Below are 18,947 nucleotides of genomic sequence, written 5' to 3' on the forward strand. Positions count from 1 at the left end.
CCCTTGAACTGCAGACTTCAGCAAAGGTGGTCCATGAAATGGGACACAGCACAGCAGTGGGAAGGTTTCCCTTTCAACATGCACACACTGAGATAACTGCAGTACAAATAAACAATTCTCGGCTATTTATTGCAGGCATGGCAGAGCAGCCTGTGAGATTTCCAAAGCAGACAAAATCAAGCCACACTGTGAATATCTAACTGATGTGCACCGATTGCTATCGGAGGCTAAGTGAATATAAATAAATAATGGAAATAAATAGAAATAGGAATGATCAAATGGTCGTGAATGCTCCTGCACTGAAATTCCTCTGAAATGCCCATGGACATTTATATAACTCTAAACTTTAAACAACAAAATGGAGCTGAAACATGGGACACTTTGTAATTACCGTGATAGTATCAAAGGCCTACAAATCAAAATAAGTTATCAGTTATCTTGTTTCTACATATCTTACCACTGAGATAACTGGAATTTCCATGAGATAAAGCACATGAAGCTGAATCAGAAAGCTCAGCTCTGATTCTTGGTCAGGGTCGTCTTGTCTCCTGAAGACTCTAAACTGCCTGCCAGTGTATTAAGAAGTCTGTCTGTGATCAACGGTAACAGCCATGTCTTGTTGGGACCATTCTGAGGATTTTCCCTGCTTTCCACACACTGTAACACAGCCTCCAAGACTGGCCATAGCCAGTCTGGCCACAGGGAAAACAGCACCGAGGTGATTTATAACAGGTGCTACCAGGACACTGACTCCAGGGACACCAAAGACACAGCGGGTTCAAGAGGGAACAAGAGAGGCATGAAGAGGGAGAGCAGCAAGAGGGAGGTCGGGCATCAGTCAGCACCCACCTCTGGAGTCCTGAACGGGGTTACAGACGGGAGCTGAACCTGGCAAACCTGAAAACCACCTTGGTGACGTTGGACCGCAGGCAGACTGGATGCTGCAGTGACTCACTATGGCCTGCTGAGGTAAAAAGGTTGCTGTGGTATTATGAGACAGGGAGAGCAGGAGCTAGCTGGTTTGCATGATAAGTTCAGTAAATATTTCTACAACACAATGCACAGACATCTTTGAAATAACATCAAAACTCTTATTTCTTCACATTCTGTTTTAATTTTGGTCCATTTCTGAATATTTTCAACTTATTTTTACATTTTACTCCTTTAAATTGTGGGAAAACGAGACTGTCCGCCGAAAAAGAACAACAGCATCAGTCACTTTAGCCAGTGCCCCAAAACAGCAATCTGTCCATGTCCAAGTAAAGTCATCTAGTAGCTGTAGCAATTATGACGGGAGCAAAAGAGGAAGTCATGTGACATCAACACGACGTCAGCGCAGGAGACAGCTGTTCTGTCCTGTTTGATACGATCAGTGTTGGTTTCTGTCAACCATGTGGATGGAACAAAAACCATCCAGCTTTTACTTTCAGTGTCAGGCTTGGCCTGTGGCAGACTTTAAACTGAATCGGTGTTCATCTACTCTATGTATCCGAGGAGATGGTTAGTTGGAAAGATGGATGGTGGGTGGACATAAACAGAGGCTCAGAATGGCTGAAGTTATTTTCCACTATAGAAACACTAAAGCACACAAAATAAGCTATGGGCTGTATAAGAAAGGCCAGAGGAGACTCAGGTCTTTTGGAGTGCAGGGGGAAGTCCTGAGGACCTTTTTGACTCTGTGGAGTGGTCTCTTGGGGCAGCAGCTTCTCGACTGCTGACAAATAGACTGGCTAAGAAGGCCAGCTCTGTCCTGGGATGTCCCCTCCACCCAGTGGAGGTGGTGGGAGAAAGTAGGGTGATGGCTAAAATATCATCCCTGATGAAGAACGTGTCCTAGACCATGCAGGACACTCTGACAGCACTGGCAGCTCTTTCAGTGACAGGCTGCTTCACCCAGTGTGTGAAGGAGAGACACCACTGTGGGATTAATAAAGGATTATCTGATTTTATCTTATTGACATTTGTACTGGCCAATGATCTGAAAAGATTATGGGTTTCTAATCCAGGCTGATCCATGTTTCAGTCAAAATATGCTTGACAAGTTGTCCAGTTCTGTCTTCTTTTTCATTTTTACATCATTTTAAATTCATCAACCTGTCATGTCAGATGATAATTCTATAATTCTGTCCAAACCTTGTGGAAAACATTATATCTAATATCAGTTTTTCTATTTTTTCCAGTGATCATTTACTGTGTAACAAACCATGTAAACTACCTATCACAAGTTTAATGAGCTTCATGACGACACATAGAAAAATCAGTAGAAATCACTTCATAATGACATGAAACTGATGGGGGGGGGGTGCAGAATGCTGCCCTCGGGATACTTTGATACACTGAATAAAGCATGGAGAAGTTTGTGAAAATACAAGCAGACACTGATCCAACTCCCACTGCTTCAAATGTTACAGCAAAAATGACGAAAAGAGAACGAAGCTCATACAGAGTCATGTCTGGCTGGTGATTATCAAAGTAACTTCAGCCCGGTGTCTGACCTGCAGCATGCTCTGCGCTTCTGTTCCCTTGCTTGTGCTTTTCCTCTCACATGCCCACATGACTGCAACTGATTGAACCATTTCTCTTTGGGTTATAGGGTTAGGGTCCTTGCGGTCTAACAAATGTTTCCTTTCTCAAAAAACATTTGCAAAGCTGAGTTTTCCTAAAAGTCTGAAACCAGCATTGTTTAAATCCATGTTCGCTTGTAGATCAGAGGTCTAGAGTCAAACTATTGGCAGGGATGTGCATCACCTGGGATACACATACACGTGTATCCTTGTGTGTTTTCACCTTACAGCCTGCTTTCTCTTCCTTTGGTCCAATCACATCATGTTGAAGCTGAGACGTATCAGCATTTCTTCAAGCTCCATTTACAGTGGTGCATCTTTCCATCAGTGCACTGACCGCTGGAAGCGTTTTCCCGGCAGCGAACGTGGAAAACCCACATGCCGTAAGAGTGTCACGTTACAATGACAACTAGCAATTATGAGCTGTCATCTTAGCTACAAATTTAACAGGTTCATCCTGTCTGCGAGGGGAGCAGGTCAAAGTGGATGAATGGGTCAAGGACTTTCACCCAGGAAATTGGGGTTGGCATCCCCTGTGAAACTTATTGTTATGTTGTTGACTTCTTATTTTTACACTTAGTTCAAGCACATCATTATATTTACACAAAGTGATGACATCACAAAGACCTGATTGTCCGGTTGTAGTAGGTTGTAGAGGGGTTTAGTTGTTTATTCTTCCGTTTTGATGCAGAATGTGTCCCGCAGCCTCAGACTCACCAGCAGCTTCTCCTCTGCTGCAGCAGCTGATTCCATCACTTTTATTTCTTTTGAAATGCAACAAAATGCAATACTTGCCATTGAAAAACAGTGAGAAACAGTTCTGTAAAAAATTAAATAACTGTTTTTTTCTAAATATTAACACAAAAAAGGACTTTTTTTGTTACAGTAATGACAGTAAATGTAATGTATTATTCCCACTCCTAGCCAATATTTATTCAAAATATCTTGTTCTGGACCAAACTCGTGGATGTACAGGTCAACATTTGCAGTCACTGTGGCAAAAAAAAGCATAGTTGCTTCACATTTGTAAAAGTGATTGACAGCAGCAGTTTAAAGGAGACTCTCAGAAGAAAATACGCAATAGAATGTACAAGTGCAGCATAAATATTACAGTAATGTGAACGCAGTAAGATGCCAAATTCAAAAGACTTCATTCTCACAGATACACAGGGGCTAATGATTGTTCTCTCTCTCTCTCTCTCTCTCTCTCTCTCTCTCTCTCTCTCTCTCTCTCTCTCTCTCACACACACACACACACACACACACACACACACACACACACACACACACACACACGTCAGCAGTCACAAGAAGCAGCACTGCAGACCCTAAAGCCATGTTATAAGTCAAGACAGGGTAGAGGGTGCATGTAGCTCTAATCCTCCAATTAATTCTCATTCCCCACAAGTGGAGGACCCCAGAGAGCTTCTTGACACTTCTATTAAAAAGTAAAAAGGAAACACAGCATGAAGGTGAAGCAAGAGAGATCTCTTTCTTCTGCCCATCTCCATGGAGAGCAAAGTTTTACAACATTTTTGGCATATTTTCTTTCTTTCCTCGCTTCCTCTTTTCGTGTGCTGGAGGAGTCAGAGGGTCAGCTGTTGTTCAGAATGACACATCATGTAGAGTACGAAGAGAAGAACAAATGTATTGCAATTCAGTTTGGTGTCAAAACCTGTGTCTTTCTCATTGGTTGACTCAACAATTAGAAACACACACAGTGCAAATAACAAAATAAGTGGTGGAAATAGGCAGCTCTTCTCACCTCTTCGGATGCAGGAAAACACATCTACTGTGTGATAACTGTAAAAACCGCCTTCAGTATCAGTAAGTGTCGATGTCATGAAACAAAAGTTCTCTGAAAGAGCAAAACTTCATCTGAATGAACTCTCAACTCATGTTCACCAGTGACAGGGTGCAGTAGGTGACAAATGAAAGGAAAAACATCAATACATGAATGCAGAAAAACACATTAGATGCAGATGCTTCCACACAGACCACAAGGGCTCACTGAATGGCTTGATGAGGATGAAAATGATGTGAATTATATGCTTTATCCTCAGCACTAAGCACTTGTATTGGGATTTTTCTGGTGTTTACTCATTTGTCCCTCATCTGTAGATGAGGAAATGCTTCATGCATGCACACATGACACACATGAAGACACACAGAACTTTCAAAATGTTTCACACAACATGTCATCTATAGCTCTAGCTCTTCAACTGTATGAACTTAACACTATAAAGAAAATGTATGGAATAGATAAACAATAAATTCCACATTCAACTCTTAAACCCCCTGCAAACTTTGTTTCAAGTCTTAAATCTTTTTTTTTTTTGAAACTTTAAAGTTAAAAATTAGAAGAGAAAAAACATGTAGTTAAATATTATTAATGAATCATATGAACACTTTTTAAGTGTTACTGACTAGATATTCTCCTTTTTATAGTCTGTGGATACTGCAGCTAGTGTAGCTAACTGTGGTACAATGACATTCCTGGGTGTGTATGCATTTTATATCATTAATCATGTCAGTCACCTTCCTCCCTTGTCAGACGCTGCTGTAACAGTGAGCTGGTAGCTTCTTTGGAGCTGCAAGTCATCCCACCCTTATACTGAATTTCTGTTGCACAAGACTGCGCCTCCTCTTTCTTCCTGTTTGAAAAACACATTTAATCTGATCATCTTCAGTGCAGTAATGTCAGACTCTTCTAACTTTTCCCTGGGCTTGACTTTACTCATGACATAGCAGAGAAAAACGGTGGGAATGACATCTTATCTGAAAGCATTACTCTTTTCTGAAGCCCCTTTTCATTATTGACAGCTTGATTTTTTCCTCCCTCTCTCCTTCAGTGCAAAGAATGGCAGACATGTAAGCCTGCTTGACAATTTATCACCAAGCAATGCCACAGAAGGAGAAATTAGCCACTGAGGCAGGAGGGTTGGGAGGAGCTTTAAAACAGACTCCAGACTAGGACCAAATCTAGAGAGTGTAATAAATGATCAATAATGATGTTTACAACCATGGGTGGTAAAATGATAAGCTAACCTATGATTGGTCCTCATTGTTTTCATGTGGAGATTATATCTGCTCTTTAATCTTAAGATTTAGGGTGGATCTATTATACAGAAATTATTCTTGGTTTTGTTGGGTAAGCTGTCGAGTAATGCAACCAGGAGATCTTGTTCTCTTCTAAACATGAGCATGGAAAAACATGTATTTGAACTCAAACCTTTAACCAGTGCTGTCTAAAATGAATGTTCTTAGGATGCGAGTTAAGGAATGTGAAAAACAGCAACATGGAGCCTGCTGATTGAAAGATGTAATTTAATCAAACAGCTTAGATTCACACAGGCAAATGCAAGAGCCAGATCAAATAAAAACCAAGATGAAGCTTTGAACTGCCTTTTTTGGTGTAGCTTCTTCACTGTCTTCTTTCCATGTAAAATGACAGAATAACTAAATGAATCATCACATTACATTCCAATCAACTGTCTTTTCACATCACTAAAACCCTTTTTCTAAAGAATATGAGTAATCCTAAAACCATCTTTAAAAAGTAACAACATGAGATTAAAACATAGACAAAATGAAAACAAATACAGTAACAAGCTTCCATTAGCAGGCTCAAAGCCATGTGGAAAATGACAGTATAATGAGTGTGCACACTTGAGTCATTGCTTTGGAGAAGCACACTATATATAGGGCAGCCTATAGATGATACTCTACTGTCAGCTGTTCAGCACAGTCATTTGGCCATGTTAAGTTAATCCTGCTCTTACTGTTCTATTGTTTTGGGGGGGGTTTTACAGGGTTATATTGACATTTTATAAGGCGTACTTGGGTAAGTATCAGCTTTGGACAATCAAAACTGAACTCAACCAGGAAAAGTTCTGAGAGTATGAGGCTGCTTGATAATTATACAGAGCGAACTACTGTTTGTATAACATTCAAAGCCCTTTAGGGGTGTAGGGTTTTAACATTTGCTCAAATATTAAAGGATTAAAAGACTATGCACCCCTTAGTGGTTGCATTCATCAGACAGGTGGTGCAGAGAAGTAATCATGCTGCTCGAAAAATTTGCAGTATGACCAAGTGTGGTCTGACACACTTGGAGATGCATTCCGTGCGATAGAGAAAGGTGACTGCCGTCAGCAGGTGGTTCACAGCTTTTTCTAGATGTGTGTTTTGAAAAAGACGCAGATTACTTGGTCTTTGTTCAACTTTATGATGAATAATCTCTACCCTCAATGGAAAGTTGTAGCACAAAACACAAGCAGCCCAAGCTGACCAGTGTTGGCGTTCCCCATGTGATATCTCGCAGCAGAACGATAAATCCATCAATCCTTGACTTCTAATATTTTTGTATTGCCTGTATTCCTTGTTATTACATTCATTTTAAACAAATCTGCAGTACATCTATGTCCAGTGCCAACATTCAGTGAAGCATGTGAACTTTTGTGGTGAATGGGCGTAAATGGCATCTCTTTCATCTGGGAGACTGGAGTAAATATTGCAGAATGTTCCACCAATTAAGGTTTGTGTTGTGTTTGCCCTGACCCAGGGTTTACAGATCCCTCCAAAATCAATGATGTTACAGCTGATCCATTTTTAAACCCAGCTCAGAGGTTAATCAATAAATCTCTGACCACTAGAGGACAGAAAGTCACCAAAACCAATTTGTATAACCCCCAAAAGTTGTTCCAATGTTGCAAATTTTCAATGAACTTGATGATGTCACATTAAATATACTGTCTTTGTGCTGTTTTTGATTGAAAAGGGATTAGGAGATTATCACATTCTCTTTAATTTATGTTTTACACAGTGGCCCAACTTGAAGACCACTGTGTTCTTCTCTCAGTGGGAACCCTTGAGGACAGTGCCCCATGAACAAACTGCAAAATCACTGGAGCATCATGCTGAATAGCTCAGGGAAAGAAGCATTTCCTTAATTCTTTAAAAGGCAAAAAGATTTGTATATACAGAGCAGGAGTGCTGTGTTTATTCTATAGGAAACCATCTCTTCTGATAGTTCAGCTAAATTTACGTCTAAATGTGCCATGATAGCAAATAAGGAGGCGAAAGGAGATCCACCAGATTTTGACAATTAAACATGTCCTCAAAGGCTTGAGAAGGGTGAAATTAGCAACACAGCTGAATAAAGTGTAAATATTTATTGCCAGATACACATACTATATGTTTTTCTCAATAGGATTGGTCACAGAATCCTGCGAGAGTTGAAACTGTATGCCTTCTTGTATTTCACTGCTTTCTATGCTTACCGTCCGAGAAGAATGCAAACTCTTACTGCGTTTGTTCAGTTGTTTTTAAAGCCATGGATTGTTGAACACATGGCAGTCCTGAGAAACAAAGGGTTTTCCCTCCCTAAAGATTATTTGGTGTAGTTTTTGTGGACATATTGGTGCCACTGTGTTGAGTGACGGAAATATGTTTCCTTAACCCCGGGAAACGTTTCACCAGCATCTGTCTGAAATAGTTCTGGAACTTTCTCCCGACGAATGTGTAAAAGATAGGACTGATGCAAAAGTAAACGTAGGCAAGGTTACGAGTGACGTGAAGAGCATAACCCCATTTCCGCGCTTCCTCACAGGTGTTGGCTTTATCATGCATTAGGAGGACAATGTTGAATGGGGTCCAGCACACAAAAAACAACAGCACAATGATGAAAATCAGCCTGACTGTCTTGAACTTGGTAACTATCTTGGATGATATGACAGTGATAGCAATCCTGACGTAGCAGTAGATTATAACAATCAGAGGAAAGAGCAAGAAAAGGAAAAGCTGAAGGTAAAATCCACAAGCTCTAAGCTGCTGCAAATGAAAAGAAGGTAAGTCGCCAGGATAGTCATCGCAGTATGTTTTGTTGTCAATATAATGAAAAAAAGTGGTGTGGAGAATTATTGGCTTGATGCATGCCAAGGCGCTGACCAGCCAGACCACAGCGCAGGAGACTACCGCATAGAATCGATTCCTCACTCGTGGTGCGCCTAAGGAGTACACGACTGCAAGGTGTCGGTCAAAGGTCAGAAGAGTTAGAAAGAGAACAGAACTGTAGAAGCCCAGGTAGTAGACACTTCCAAAAATCTTACACATGACCGTGCCGAAGATCCAGTTGGAAAGCTGCATGTAGACTCCCATGAAGGGAAGGCTGCTCATGAAGATCAGGGAGGACACCACCAGGTTCAGTAGCAAGATGTTGGTCACAGTGGTCAGCTTCTCGAACCTATGCCACGGTCATTCAAACAGTTGGATGGGGAGAAAAGCAAAAACGCTTAAGGGTGACACAAGCATTTTTAACAGTGAGGTGGTTTCAGTGGAATCTCTGCATCTGGGGATTGATTGGTAGCAGTGAAGTAAATTAGCCCACCTTTAGCTTCGTAAAATGAATGCATGTATTTTCTGCATACAAAATATAAGCTTTGAAATTTGTTTATTGACACATGCAGGAGTGGTCACAATTCTGACGAAGTTTCACATTCTTCGTGACCTACTGTAATGTTGTTAGGACATGGTCACAAGAAGAACCATCAGCCTTTCCATCAGATATATATAAGTATATTGACTTCAGTTTCACACAGGACATGACTTGCTGTCCCCTGGGTGAAACTCCTGTTTTGTTTGATCCATCCATCCACCCTGCCTTTGACCATATGCAGACTTTGCTCTTTATACCACGTCACCTGACTTTCTCCTTTGCTCCTGTCATAATTACTATGTGCACTAAAGGTCGCTGCCGAACTATAAAAGAAAATATGGGTCACAATCTCTTGCTTACACAGACGATCTATGCAGCTGTTTTTCTGCAGAGGTTGGGCTAGTTTTAATCCAAACCACGATCTTTCCCCAAACCAAACAAGGTTTTTTGTATCTCAACCTAACCAAACCTTAGTGCTGTCACATTTTTTTTCCCAACATTGTCTAGTCACAAATAACATATTACATACTTAATATCTATGGTCTCAAATTGAAGCCAACACAGGATGCAGACTTTCCCAGCTTGAGTGAATCATTACCTATATTCTCGGGGTAATGCATCGAGGAATAACAACAATATTCATTTCATTTCAATATAGCCTATGGTTGAAAAAGCAGCACTGACACAGTGTTGATTTCTGTTGGCTAGCTTTTTAAATGTGGAAAAATGTTAAACGCACCTTTATGGATACAGAAAATGAGGCAAGTTTAGAGTTTTCTGTTGTAATTTCAGAGAATGGTGCCATAGAAATTGGTCTTTACTTTCCTTGAGCTCTCATCCTGTCAACATACAGCTGACATAGCATTGCTCAGGGCAAGCCTCCATAATGTACTGTATTGTTAAATGTTCCTTTCAGGCCTGTGCAGTGAGAGTTTGCTGAGTTCATCTCCAACATTCACATTCGTGTCCATGACGACCAAACATATTTTTACATTTGCTTTCTCACAAAGGTGGAGAGCGGAAGAGTTGGAGAGTTGGTAGACAATGACAGAGGAGGGTTACAGGGTCTCTGGGAGAGAAAGCTTACCTACTGCATAGCTACTGTATTCCTCTCGCTGTGGGTTCAAGGATAAGAAGCTCCTAATATGACTTGATCATTAAAATGATGTCAAAGGTAACTTCTAAACGGTGTAACAGGAAATAAACCTGTGTCCACAGGTCTGCCCAGTCATTTCATCAGTGACAGTAATGAAGTTATACAGACACATGAATGATTCTTTTGTTTTGTTGCAAATTCTATTAAAAAACATAATGCTGGCCAAATGTAGGGTAGCTTGGACAGGGGAAGTAAAGTGTTGCAGTCAACATCAAGTGATAGTAATGGGATCGACATGATTATGGAGAAAACGACTGTATAATCGAACTTGTAATGTATATTTTCAGTCTTTCTTTTCATACAGCTATTTTGTCAGGCAGAAAGAAAATAGCAAAGGTCATCCCACTTTTAAAAATTGGAGATAAACACAGCTTTACCAATAACACACCAGTGTCCTTGCTTTCCAATGTTCCAAAGTGCTTAAAACTCAGTCAGATACTTTTATTGACAAGAATAAATTGTTGAATGACAGTCAGTATGGCTTTGGATAAGCTGAGGAAAATAATGGAAGACTGTACAAAGTAAGAAATACACAATAGCGGGTATTTCTTGATTTTAAAAAAAGCATTTGATACAATAGATCATACACACTAATTTCTAAATCGTATGGCATGGTGAGAGAGGAGTAGCTCTAAGGCTATTTGAATAACGGAAACAATATCTAAAGTTTGTTGGTGACATATCTGAGTGTATTGAATGTGGAGAGTCCTACAAGGCCTGGTTTTAGGGCCTAAATGTTTCAGTTTGTATAGCAATGACACGTGAAGTGTCAAAGATATTGCAGCATGTGTTTGCAGATGACACATTGTTTTTTCTTCAGGAGATGAATTAAAGGCTTAGTTGAAGCAAAAGATGGGGTGGCTTTTACTGTGAATCTTTTGCACAGCTTAAATAACTAAATTGTTTAAAACTATGCAGAGCTGTTTAAATGAGTGCCATGCATACACCTTCTGCACCCAACTGCATTAAAGTGCAAAACCAAAATCAAATCATGTTGAAATTACTTCTGCAGTATGTACTGCACTGTTTCCATTTAAGTTTAGGGTTTCTGTTGGACCACTCACCGATGGATGATGACCAGAACCAACCCATTGCCAAAGAGACTGAAGAGAAACATAAAGTAGAAGAGGATGGATAGATGAGCTCCCAGATTGTTGTCACTGTCCCTGCTACATGGTGTGACGGGCGAGTATGGCTCATCGCTGTAATCACTGTAGTCATATGTTGTAGCTTCCATCTTTGTCTCAAATGTTAGCAGGGAAATCTGTTGGAAACAGACATGTAGTCAATATGAATTTCAAGTTATTAAATGATCAATCCATTAGAAATGCTTTAAGGTATACAGGAGCTCTTAAATTATGCATGTGTGCTCCTGTAGGACATGCAAATCTTATTTGCTATTAAATTGAGAACCTTGCAGGAGCCCAGGAAATAAAAGCAGATGTTTGTTGCAATCAGGATGATGTTAAGCTGAGCTGACTTACCGCCTGGCCAGCAGAGAGGCTTCTGCTTGCTGTCTGACTCTGAAGGCCACAGCTGTCTGACTCACAGTGAGTTCAAGTCACTCCATGATAAGTCAGCCAGCAAGGGGAAGGAAGTACCAGAGAAGAATGGGTGTGTCAGTGCATGTGTGTGACTGTGTATGAGGGGGAGGGATTGGCTGAAAGCGCAACATAACATAGTGTCACTCCCTCTGAATTATATGCTTCTCCCAGAGCTGCTTAGTTGAGATTCTAAAGCCGTGTTCACACAGACAAGTGTATCTGTGTACGTCACATGTTAATATGACATTCCCATCACATTTGACTCGCTGCGTAGTGTCCATCTTGATGTTGGAATAGTGCTGAGAGTTCAAGGAGTCAGCCCCGTGAAGTAGAAAATTACTGCATAAAATTACAGTGGAAATTATAAAGCATGCTTGATGAGGATAAGACCAAGGTCCCAGGCAAGGTCGTGACCTTGGGGACACAGCAGAGTGTTGAAGAGACTCAGCTAACATGAGTATTCTAAAAGCTCTGCAGTGCACCTGCAATTAAGTTCCATCATATAGTTCACACTGTGCATAATCAGGTGTTCAGAGCCAAAACAGCACTACAAGGGGCTGCGGCGCTGGGGGTGTGATACCCCAGGTACCAGTGACTTTAAAGGCCAAAACTATGCACAGCAGTTCAATTCAAGTTTAATTCTTTCCATCTTATCCTCTTGATTGATCACCTTCAAGACAGAGGACAGAGACACAAGACAGGACATTACTTTGTAGTCTTGTACTTTGTAGATTATAAAGTACAAGATTATAAAGCAATCTACCAGGAAAGTGCAATCGCTTCTGTCTGAGTGTGCTGCTGATTGACAATGCATTTTCAAGAGCATGGCCATGGCTTACTGGACTAATCAAGGTTAGGGAAAGATCATGGTTATGCTTCTTATAAATGAAGTTTGTTTTAAAGCATGATTAGGGTATGTCAAATAAAATGCTGTGAATGCAGCATGAAATGTTTTCAGCATGTGTAAGAAAGCAACTGTATGGTATTCTGTCTAATATAAGAGTGGCATTATCTATCCAGTACATAAAGAGGATTCCATGAACTTCTTTTCTTGCTAACATCTTGTGTTACACTTTTAGTAATCATACTTTTTTAGTGTCCTCAGTGAATATGTCCCGTTCTTCATATGGTATCCATATAATAGCATGGGAGGTGTTGGATTTGTATCCAAAAAAGTGTGTCCTACTTTATTGCAGAATATTGTCACCTGTGCTTTCGTACTAAGGTTTACCAAATAAAGAGGAAAGCCGATTTTCAGCAGCTGATGTACAGTAACTGCTCATAAACCACAAACTTGTTCACTGTCAGCAGGATGTTCACATCCGCGGTGACATATATACATACATGCATGTTGCAATGTGTGCTGTGTACATTTAGTATGTAAAGAGCTTTTTCCATGAACTGACTCTTGCAAAACTCAACAGCCCTGTTTGTGTGTTGAAGATAAGACTATGCTACCATTAATAAACCATTTATTGATCAATTTCTAGATATAAGTCTAATGACCCTACCCTTGTTTGTGTTTATGAACTCACTGCTGAATTTATACCTACCTAACCCATACTTTAACTTCTTCTTTTGATAACATCATAACACTTTAACTTTAACTATGTTTTTCCAAATAAAGAGGAAGACATGTTTTGATATGACATGTGATGATGTGATAAACCACAAACTTGAGCACTGTCAGAAGAATGTTCACACCCGTAGTGACGGTATACACACATGCATGTCGCAGTGTGTACTGAGTATCTGTTGCAGCCATATTTCCCCTGTGGGATGGCTTTGCTGTGCCATATCACATCCACATCTGCACAGTATTTTTCAGTAGACATCTTATGTTTGACAGCTTGTGCAAGATACTGAATGATATCTTTTAGCTTCACTTATTCACTGCCTTACATCAAGGGTGTGCCATCCCTGCCTTTATATTTGTCACACTGCAGTTGCTAAACAATTACTGTAAGAAATCAGCATACTGCAGTTAAATGTGCTGATGATTCATTTATAGTCAGTTTACACAAGGGAGGGCCTAAAGTGGATAGTACAGTATAATGCTGTAGAGAGTCCTTATGAAATGTTGATAAAAGCAAGAAACGGCTGTTGACTTGAGAAAGTCAGCACCAAACCTGACAATGAAAGACTGAAATTGACACCCAGGGGAGTTCTGAATCAAGTGTGAGGACTATTTTGAAATGGTACAAAAATGACCAAAAATTGCTTCCTTTGAAGTCATGATGGGTTTTTCTTTCTCCAATTTCTTTCCCTGGACTCATTTTTTCAACATTTTTTCATGTCTGAGCTTGGCCTCGAAGAACTTCCCCATAGCTAACAGGAAGACACTTGATAGCCTTGTTTGGAGTTCAGCAGTGTCATTGTGGTAAATCAGCTCTCTGGACATGTCGAATACTGCTGCTCTGACCACCAAACAGTCCCGTCTTATCAGAACAAAATATCTGCAGCCCTTTCCACTAGCAAAGATACTGCATGATGAAAAATGTTTTAGAATTTACCTGAAGTTTCAGTCAGGTGAGTCAAGTGAATGAAGAAAATCACTATTGCAGCAGATGATCAGGTGATATTTAAGTCTTGACAGAGAGTCTTTGGTGCTTTAGACTCTACAGGGAGATTTTGTAATGGAGGGGTGTTTGGCCTGAGCAGCAGCCAGATGAATCCTCCCCGTGGAGCCCTCACACTGGTGGCAGTGGGTGCAGGTGACTCTGATGAGATTGAAGAAGGCGATGAAGAATCTCCAAAGACTGGGCAGTGATGTGTAATTTAGACAGTCAGCAGCTCACCTGTGCGCTGTTATTGGCTACACACCTACGACCCAAAGGCTGCAGATCAGAAACATCCTGACCACAGCAAATAAGAAGAAAATAAGAAAATAGGGCAGGATCTCTGCAGAAATGCTGCCATGCACTTCTAGAGAGTCACAAGTGATGAATGAGAGGGATTATTTTTGTATATATATATACAGTTTTAAAAAATCTGGTGTAGTATACCTTTAATCATTATTACCGAAAGGAAAAAACTAAGCTTTATGTATTTTTCTGCAGTGATAGCACCCCCCTACATTAGTGTTCTTCAGGGGGAGGTGAAGATTTGGTACCGACTGACAGTGCTGGCGCTAATTTAATTGTGTTTTTAATCGTTTTTGGACAACAACAGAGCTCTCTGGCACAGAGGAATAAGATATTACAGGATACACACACAGCACGTTTTAATAGGATACATTAATTGTTGATTTGGATCTTTTAGAATGTCACACATACATATTCTTCACCGTGACCTTTCCCTTACAAACAACGAAGCTATTTTGTTGACATCTGACCAATCGCAGTGTCAGATCAAAACCACTCGTATGGGTCGAGCGCCGAAACAATTATTCAATTATTGATCAGTCAGTCAACAGAAAAGTAATGGACAACAGTTGTTATGTTTTTTGGCAGCGTGGAGCAGTGTTCCCATCATCAAAGCTGGCTGTATATGAGAGGGAAGTGATGGAGCGTTCTTCAAGCATCCAAAAATCATCTCTGTGGGGAAGGATAGTTTGTTTTTCTAAACTGTAAAACAGCCCAAAGACATCAGACCAAAATAAATCTAACATTGGACAATCCCAAAATAAAATGTTAGAGGCTCACTGCTTTTATTCATCTTCAGTGCATCTGTCACAAAACTGAAACACTGACGGATAACATTTGTATTACGAGACTTTTGAATAATTTAACATGTGTAAACTTTAAACTGTATTGACCTGTGCCTGGCATGTGCAGGAGAAACAGAGTGATTATTTCTGAAAACATCTGGTAGCAGCAGCCCTACAATGTGTTGTCTTAGAATGGGATTTTTGAGGACTATGACAAACAACTTACTGTGATGTTTAGGTTGCTGGACTCCTTGACTACAGCACAAAGGAGGAAAATGGGAGAGCACTGGTTCTGGAACAGCGTTGCTATTGAATTCTTTAAAGTTGATACAGTATGTGCCACTCATGGGTTTGTTGACTTGACCTGAATGAAATGTCCATCGACATGACTGTCCCACAATGCATGTCTGTGCACAGTTTATGTCCAGTTTTAAGAAAATTGAATTTTATTCTCATTGGGCGACCATGGTTGCAAAGATGCAAACCACATGGAAGAATATTTTTATTCAACCAGAAGTTGGTCTTCATTGCAGTATTCCACTTTTTATTTGCTTCTTACTTTTTGAATTAAAAAAATTCCTCTTATAGAGATAATACTGCAGACTTTTAAGCATTTTTGACACTGAGAATTCATGCACATAATAAATGTGTAAAGCTAAATGGGAAAAGCTAAGGGATTGAATTAAATTCACATTTATTAAAAAAAAAAAGTGAATTGCTCACAATGGGGTTTCACATTTTGAGATCACATCCTCCACTACAAGACAAGCAGGCAATGCCTTTTAGTTCTGGTCTCAGTTCAATCTCACACTAACTTTTTACAAACAAAACAAGAGTAAACATGAAGTCATACAGACTAACAGGTAACAGATTGGACAGTTTTGACCACAGTGATCCTGCATCATCTTCATCTTCATGGACCCGTGGGCAGACATTAAATTGGCTGTGACTAACGGCTGGTCGTGCAGCTTTGCGTTAATTCTGTTCTCCAGTGACACAAAGCACCCAATATTTTTGGTGTTATCTGACTGTATCTGTATATTGACCATATGCTGTGAACACATCATGAAAAAGGCCTCTTGTGCAGCAATATCATGGTGGAATCTCGGTCACACAGTTTTTAATGGACATTATTAACAGCTTAAGCACACAGAGGACACAAGTTCAACAGACCACAGTTGTTTCTGCTTTGGATTGTCTCTCTGATCAGAGGAAATATGTGCATAGCTGTAACCATGGTTACCAGATATGCATATGTATGCATATCAATTATCAGATCCCTTCCTGAAGAGAGAGTTTTGATAGTATTTAAGCTGAAATGACATGTCTGCTATTATAAGAGGCTGTTGTTGGTGTGTTTGCTTTTTAAAACCACTAAATCACTAAATCACACCAGTGTCTGCTCTCAAGCAAACCAAGACTGCCTGAGAGGAAGCTTCCTGTTCCTCTTGTTTGGTCTGCAGCAGGGTTTCCAACCAGCCCAAATGAAGCATTTATTTGAACCAAACAGGTTAGATGTAAAAGGGGATGAAAAAATGGGTGAACAAATCAGCACAGAGCTTTCTTTTTTTTTTTTCAGCACAAGGAAGTAAATACAGGCCAGTATTTCATAGGGAATAACAGAACGGGGGTATGTTAGAACGGACTTGAATTTGAACAGACTTTTGCTGAAAATCAAATGTGAAACATTTTTGTCATTAGGTGCATGAGGGAGGTCTGTTATTGTGGTTGGAGTCAACCTCAATAACAGAATCTGTTTGAGCAATATGCACTAAATTATTTAAACACACTTTTAAATCCTCATGAAAAAAAAAAAATCTTTGTATTCTGTAGGCACAGAACACACACACACACACACACACACACACACACACACACACACACACACACACACACACACACAAACACAAAATCCCAATTTGCATTTGTATAGCTTTGCAGCATTTACATTTGCATTTTAACACCTCATGGTCACAGTGGCTGAGGGAGAACTTCCACGGCAATTTACAGTGACGGAAATTGACGGAAATGTGACTTTTCATGCAGTGTTCAGAGCTTTCTGCTGTGATTGTATTAAGGACCGTACAAGTAAAACACGCTCTTGCATAAATGGCCACATCTCCTCCTCTTGAATTTCCCTCTATTCCAAAAAGGTTGCAATCACTCAAGACTACCTCAGAATCACTCACAGTGGATCTTAACTAAGTTTCAGATAATACCACAATGTCAGGATACATTTTTGTAACAAAGATTTTCAGCTGATCCAAATTTTCACAATGAATAATGTTCCTAATATTTAAATGAATGAAACCTAAACATTTCCCATTCTTAATATCTAAAGGATTAAGGATTGGCTGTGGAGTAGACTTCACCAAAAGATCAGGCTTTCAAACCTGTGAGGCTGAGGAAGGCTTAGACGTACACACCTGTAAAAAAGAGTTGGGCTTGGTATGTCAAACGATATAATCCTGATATAAATTTAAAAAGGGGGGGGGGGGATTTGGAAGACTTCTCCCTTTGAATAAAGCTGCGTGCTTTATCCAAAGCCTCTACTGACAGAAGATATTATGAAATATTATTCAGAAAATATTGCAATAATGTAGTCAATGAAGAGTTACATAATTATTGTTTATTTTAATACAAAAACCATTTCACAACCAAACTAATGATGCAATGCATTTTTGCTATATATATATATATATATATATATATATATATATATATATATATATATATATATATATATATATATATATATATGTGTGTGTGTGTGTGTGTGTGTGTGTGTGTGTGTGTGTGTGTGTGTGTGTGTACTTTTTTCCCAGCATTTACAGATACTACATGTAATATTAGCTTAAAAGTTATGAATTCATGCATCTTGGCATATATTGCAAATACAGAGCATACACAACATAATGCAAACGAATCAAGGACAAGGACCTAGTTCATGTGTTTTCATGAAGGCTGTTAAACCCCTGTAATCTCAAATAATAAAATTAATACATAGCAAAACTCAAATGTCAAAGGTGACAAATCATGTCACCATCTGTATGAGAAAAATCAACTTACACATCATAGACTGCATCTGTAGCGAAGATGGTGACTGATAGGTTAACACCTTTTAAAGTAGGTGTCGGTACTCAGAATAGGAAAAAAAAAAAAAAAAAGCATTCTAGATATGCAGAAAACCAACCACAGCTACACATTTCCAACTCAGTCAGCATTAAATGTGAGACTGTACTCAGCGGAAAAAAACAGGAGCTTCTCAGTAGCAAAAGCAGATGTGTCATGGCATTGATATAGTGCTGCAAAGAGCCTTGGGGAGGACATTGGAGTGCGTGGTTCAGTATGCAAAACATGTGACTTTGATGCCAGAGACCTCTTCCTGTCTGCCACCAACAGTCAGTTATAGTTTCCCTAACCTTAGCTGATTTTTTTTACATTTATTTTGTTTTATTACACATGCATAGGCCTGAAATAAACACAGACGCACACACAGGACACAAAAGACATGCATTACTGGAGAGATGACAGAGAGGTAGGGCTGCAATATAGTCAGCACAGTTAGAGTTCACTGCCTTGCTCAAGGGCATCTCAG

At 39.8% G+C, this 18,947-nt stretch overlaps 1 protein-coding gene across 1 annotated transcript; it reads right to left on the minus strand.

Annotated features, from left to right (window-relative positions):
- Window positions 1–7,949: 7,949 nt before the first annotated feature.
- LOC139347008 (C-C chemokine receptor type 3-like) lies at window positions 7,950–11,676 on the minus strand. The gene is made up of 3 exons (XM_070986425.1): window positions 11,641–11,676; window positions 11,221–11,420; window positions 7,950–8,808 (listed from the first exon to the last, which is right to left on the minus strand). Exons 2-3 carry the CDS (start codon window positions 11,391–11,393, stop codon window positions 7,950–7,952), a joined length of 1,032 nt encoding a protein of 343 aa, XP_070842526.1. The 5' UTR covers window positions 11,394–11,420; window positions 11,641–11,676.
- Window positions 11,677–18,947: the final 7,271 nt, after the last annotated feature.

Source organism: Chaetodon trifascialis, chromosome 18 (assembly GCF_039877785.1).
Source record: "Chaetodon trifascialis isolate fChaTrf1 chromosome 18, fChaTrf1.hap1, whole genome shotgun sequence".
NCBI classification, from domain to species: Eukaryota; Metazoa; Chordata; class Actinopteri; order Chaetodontiformes; family Chaetodontidae; genus Chaetodon; species Chaetodon trifascialis.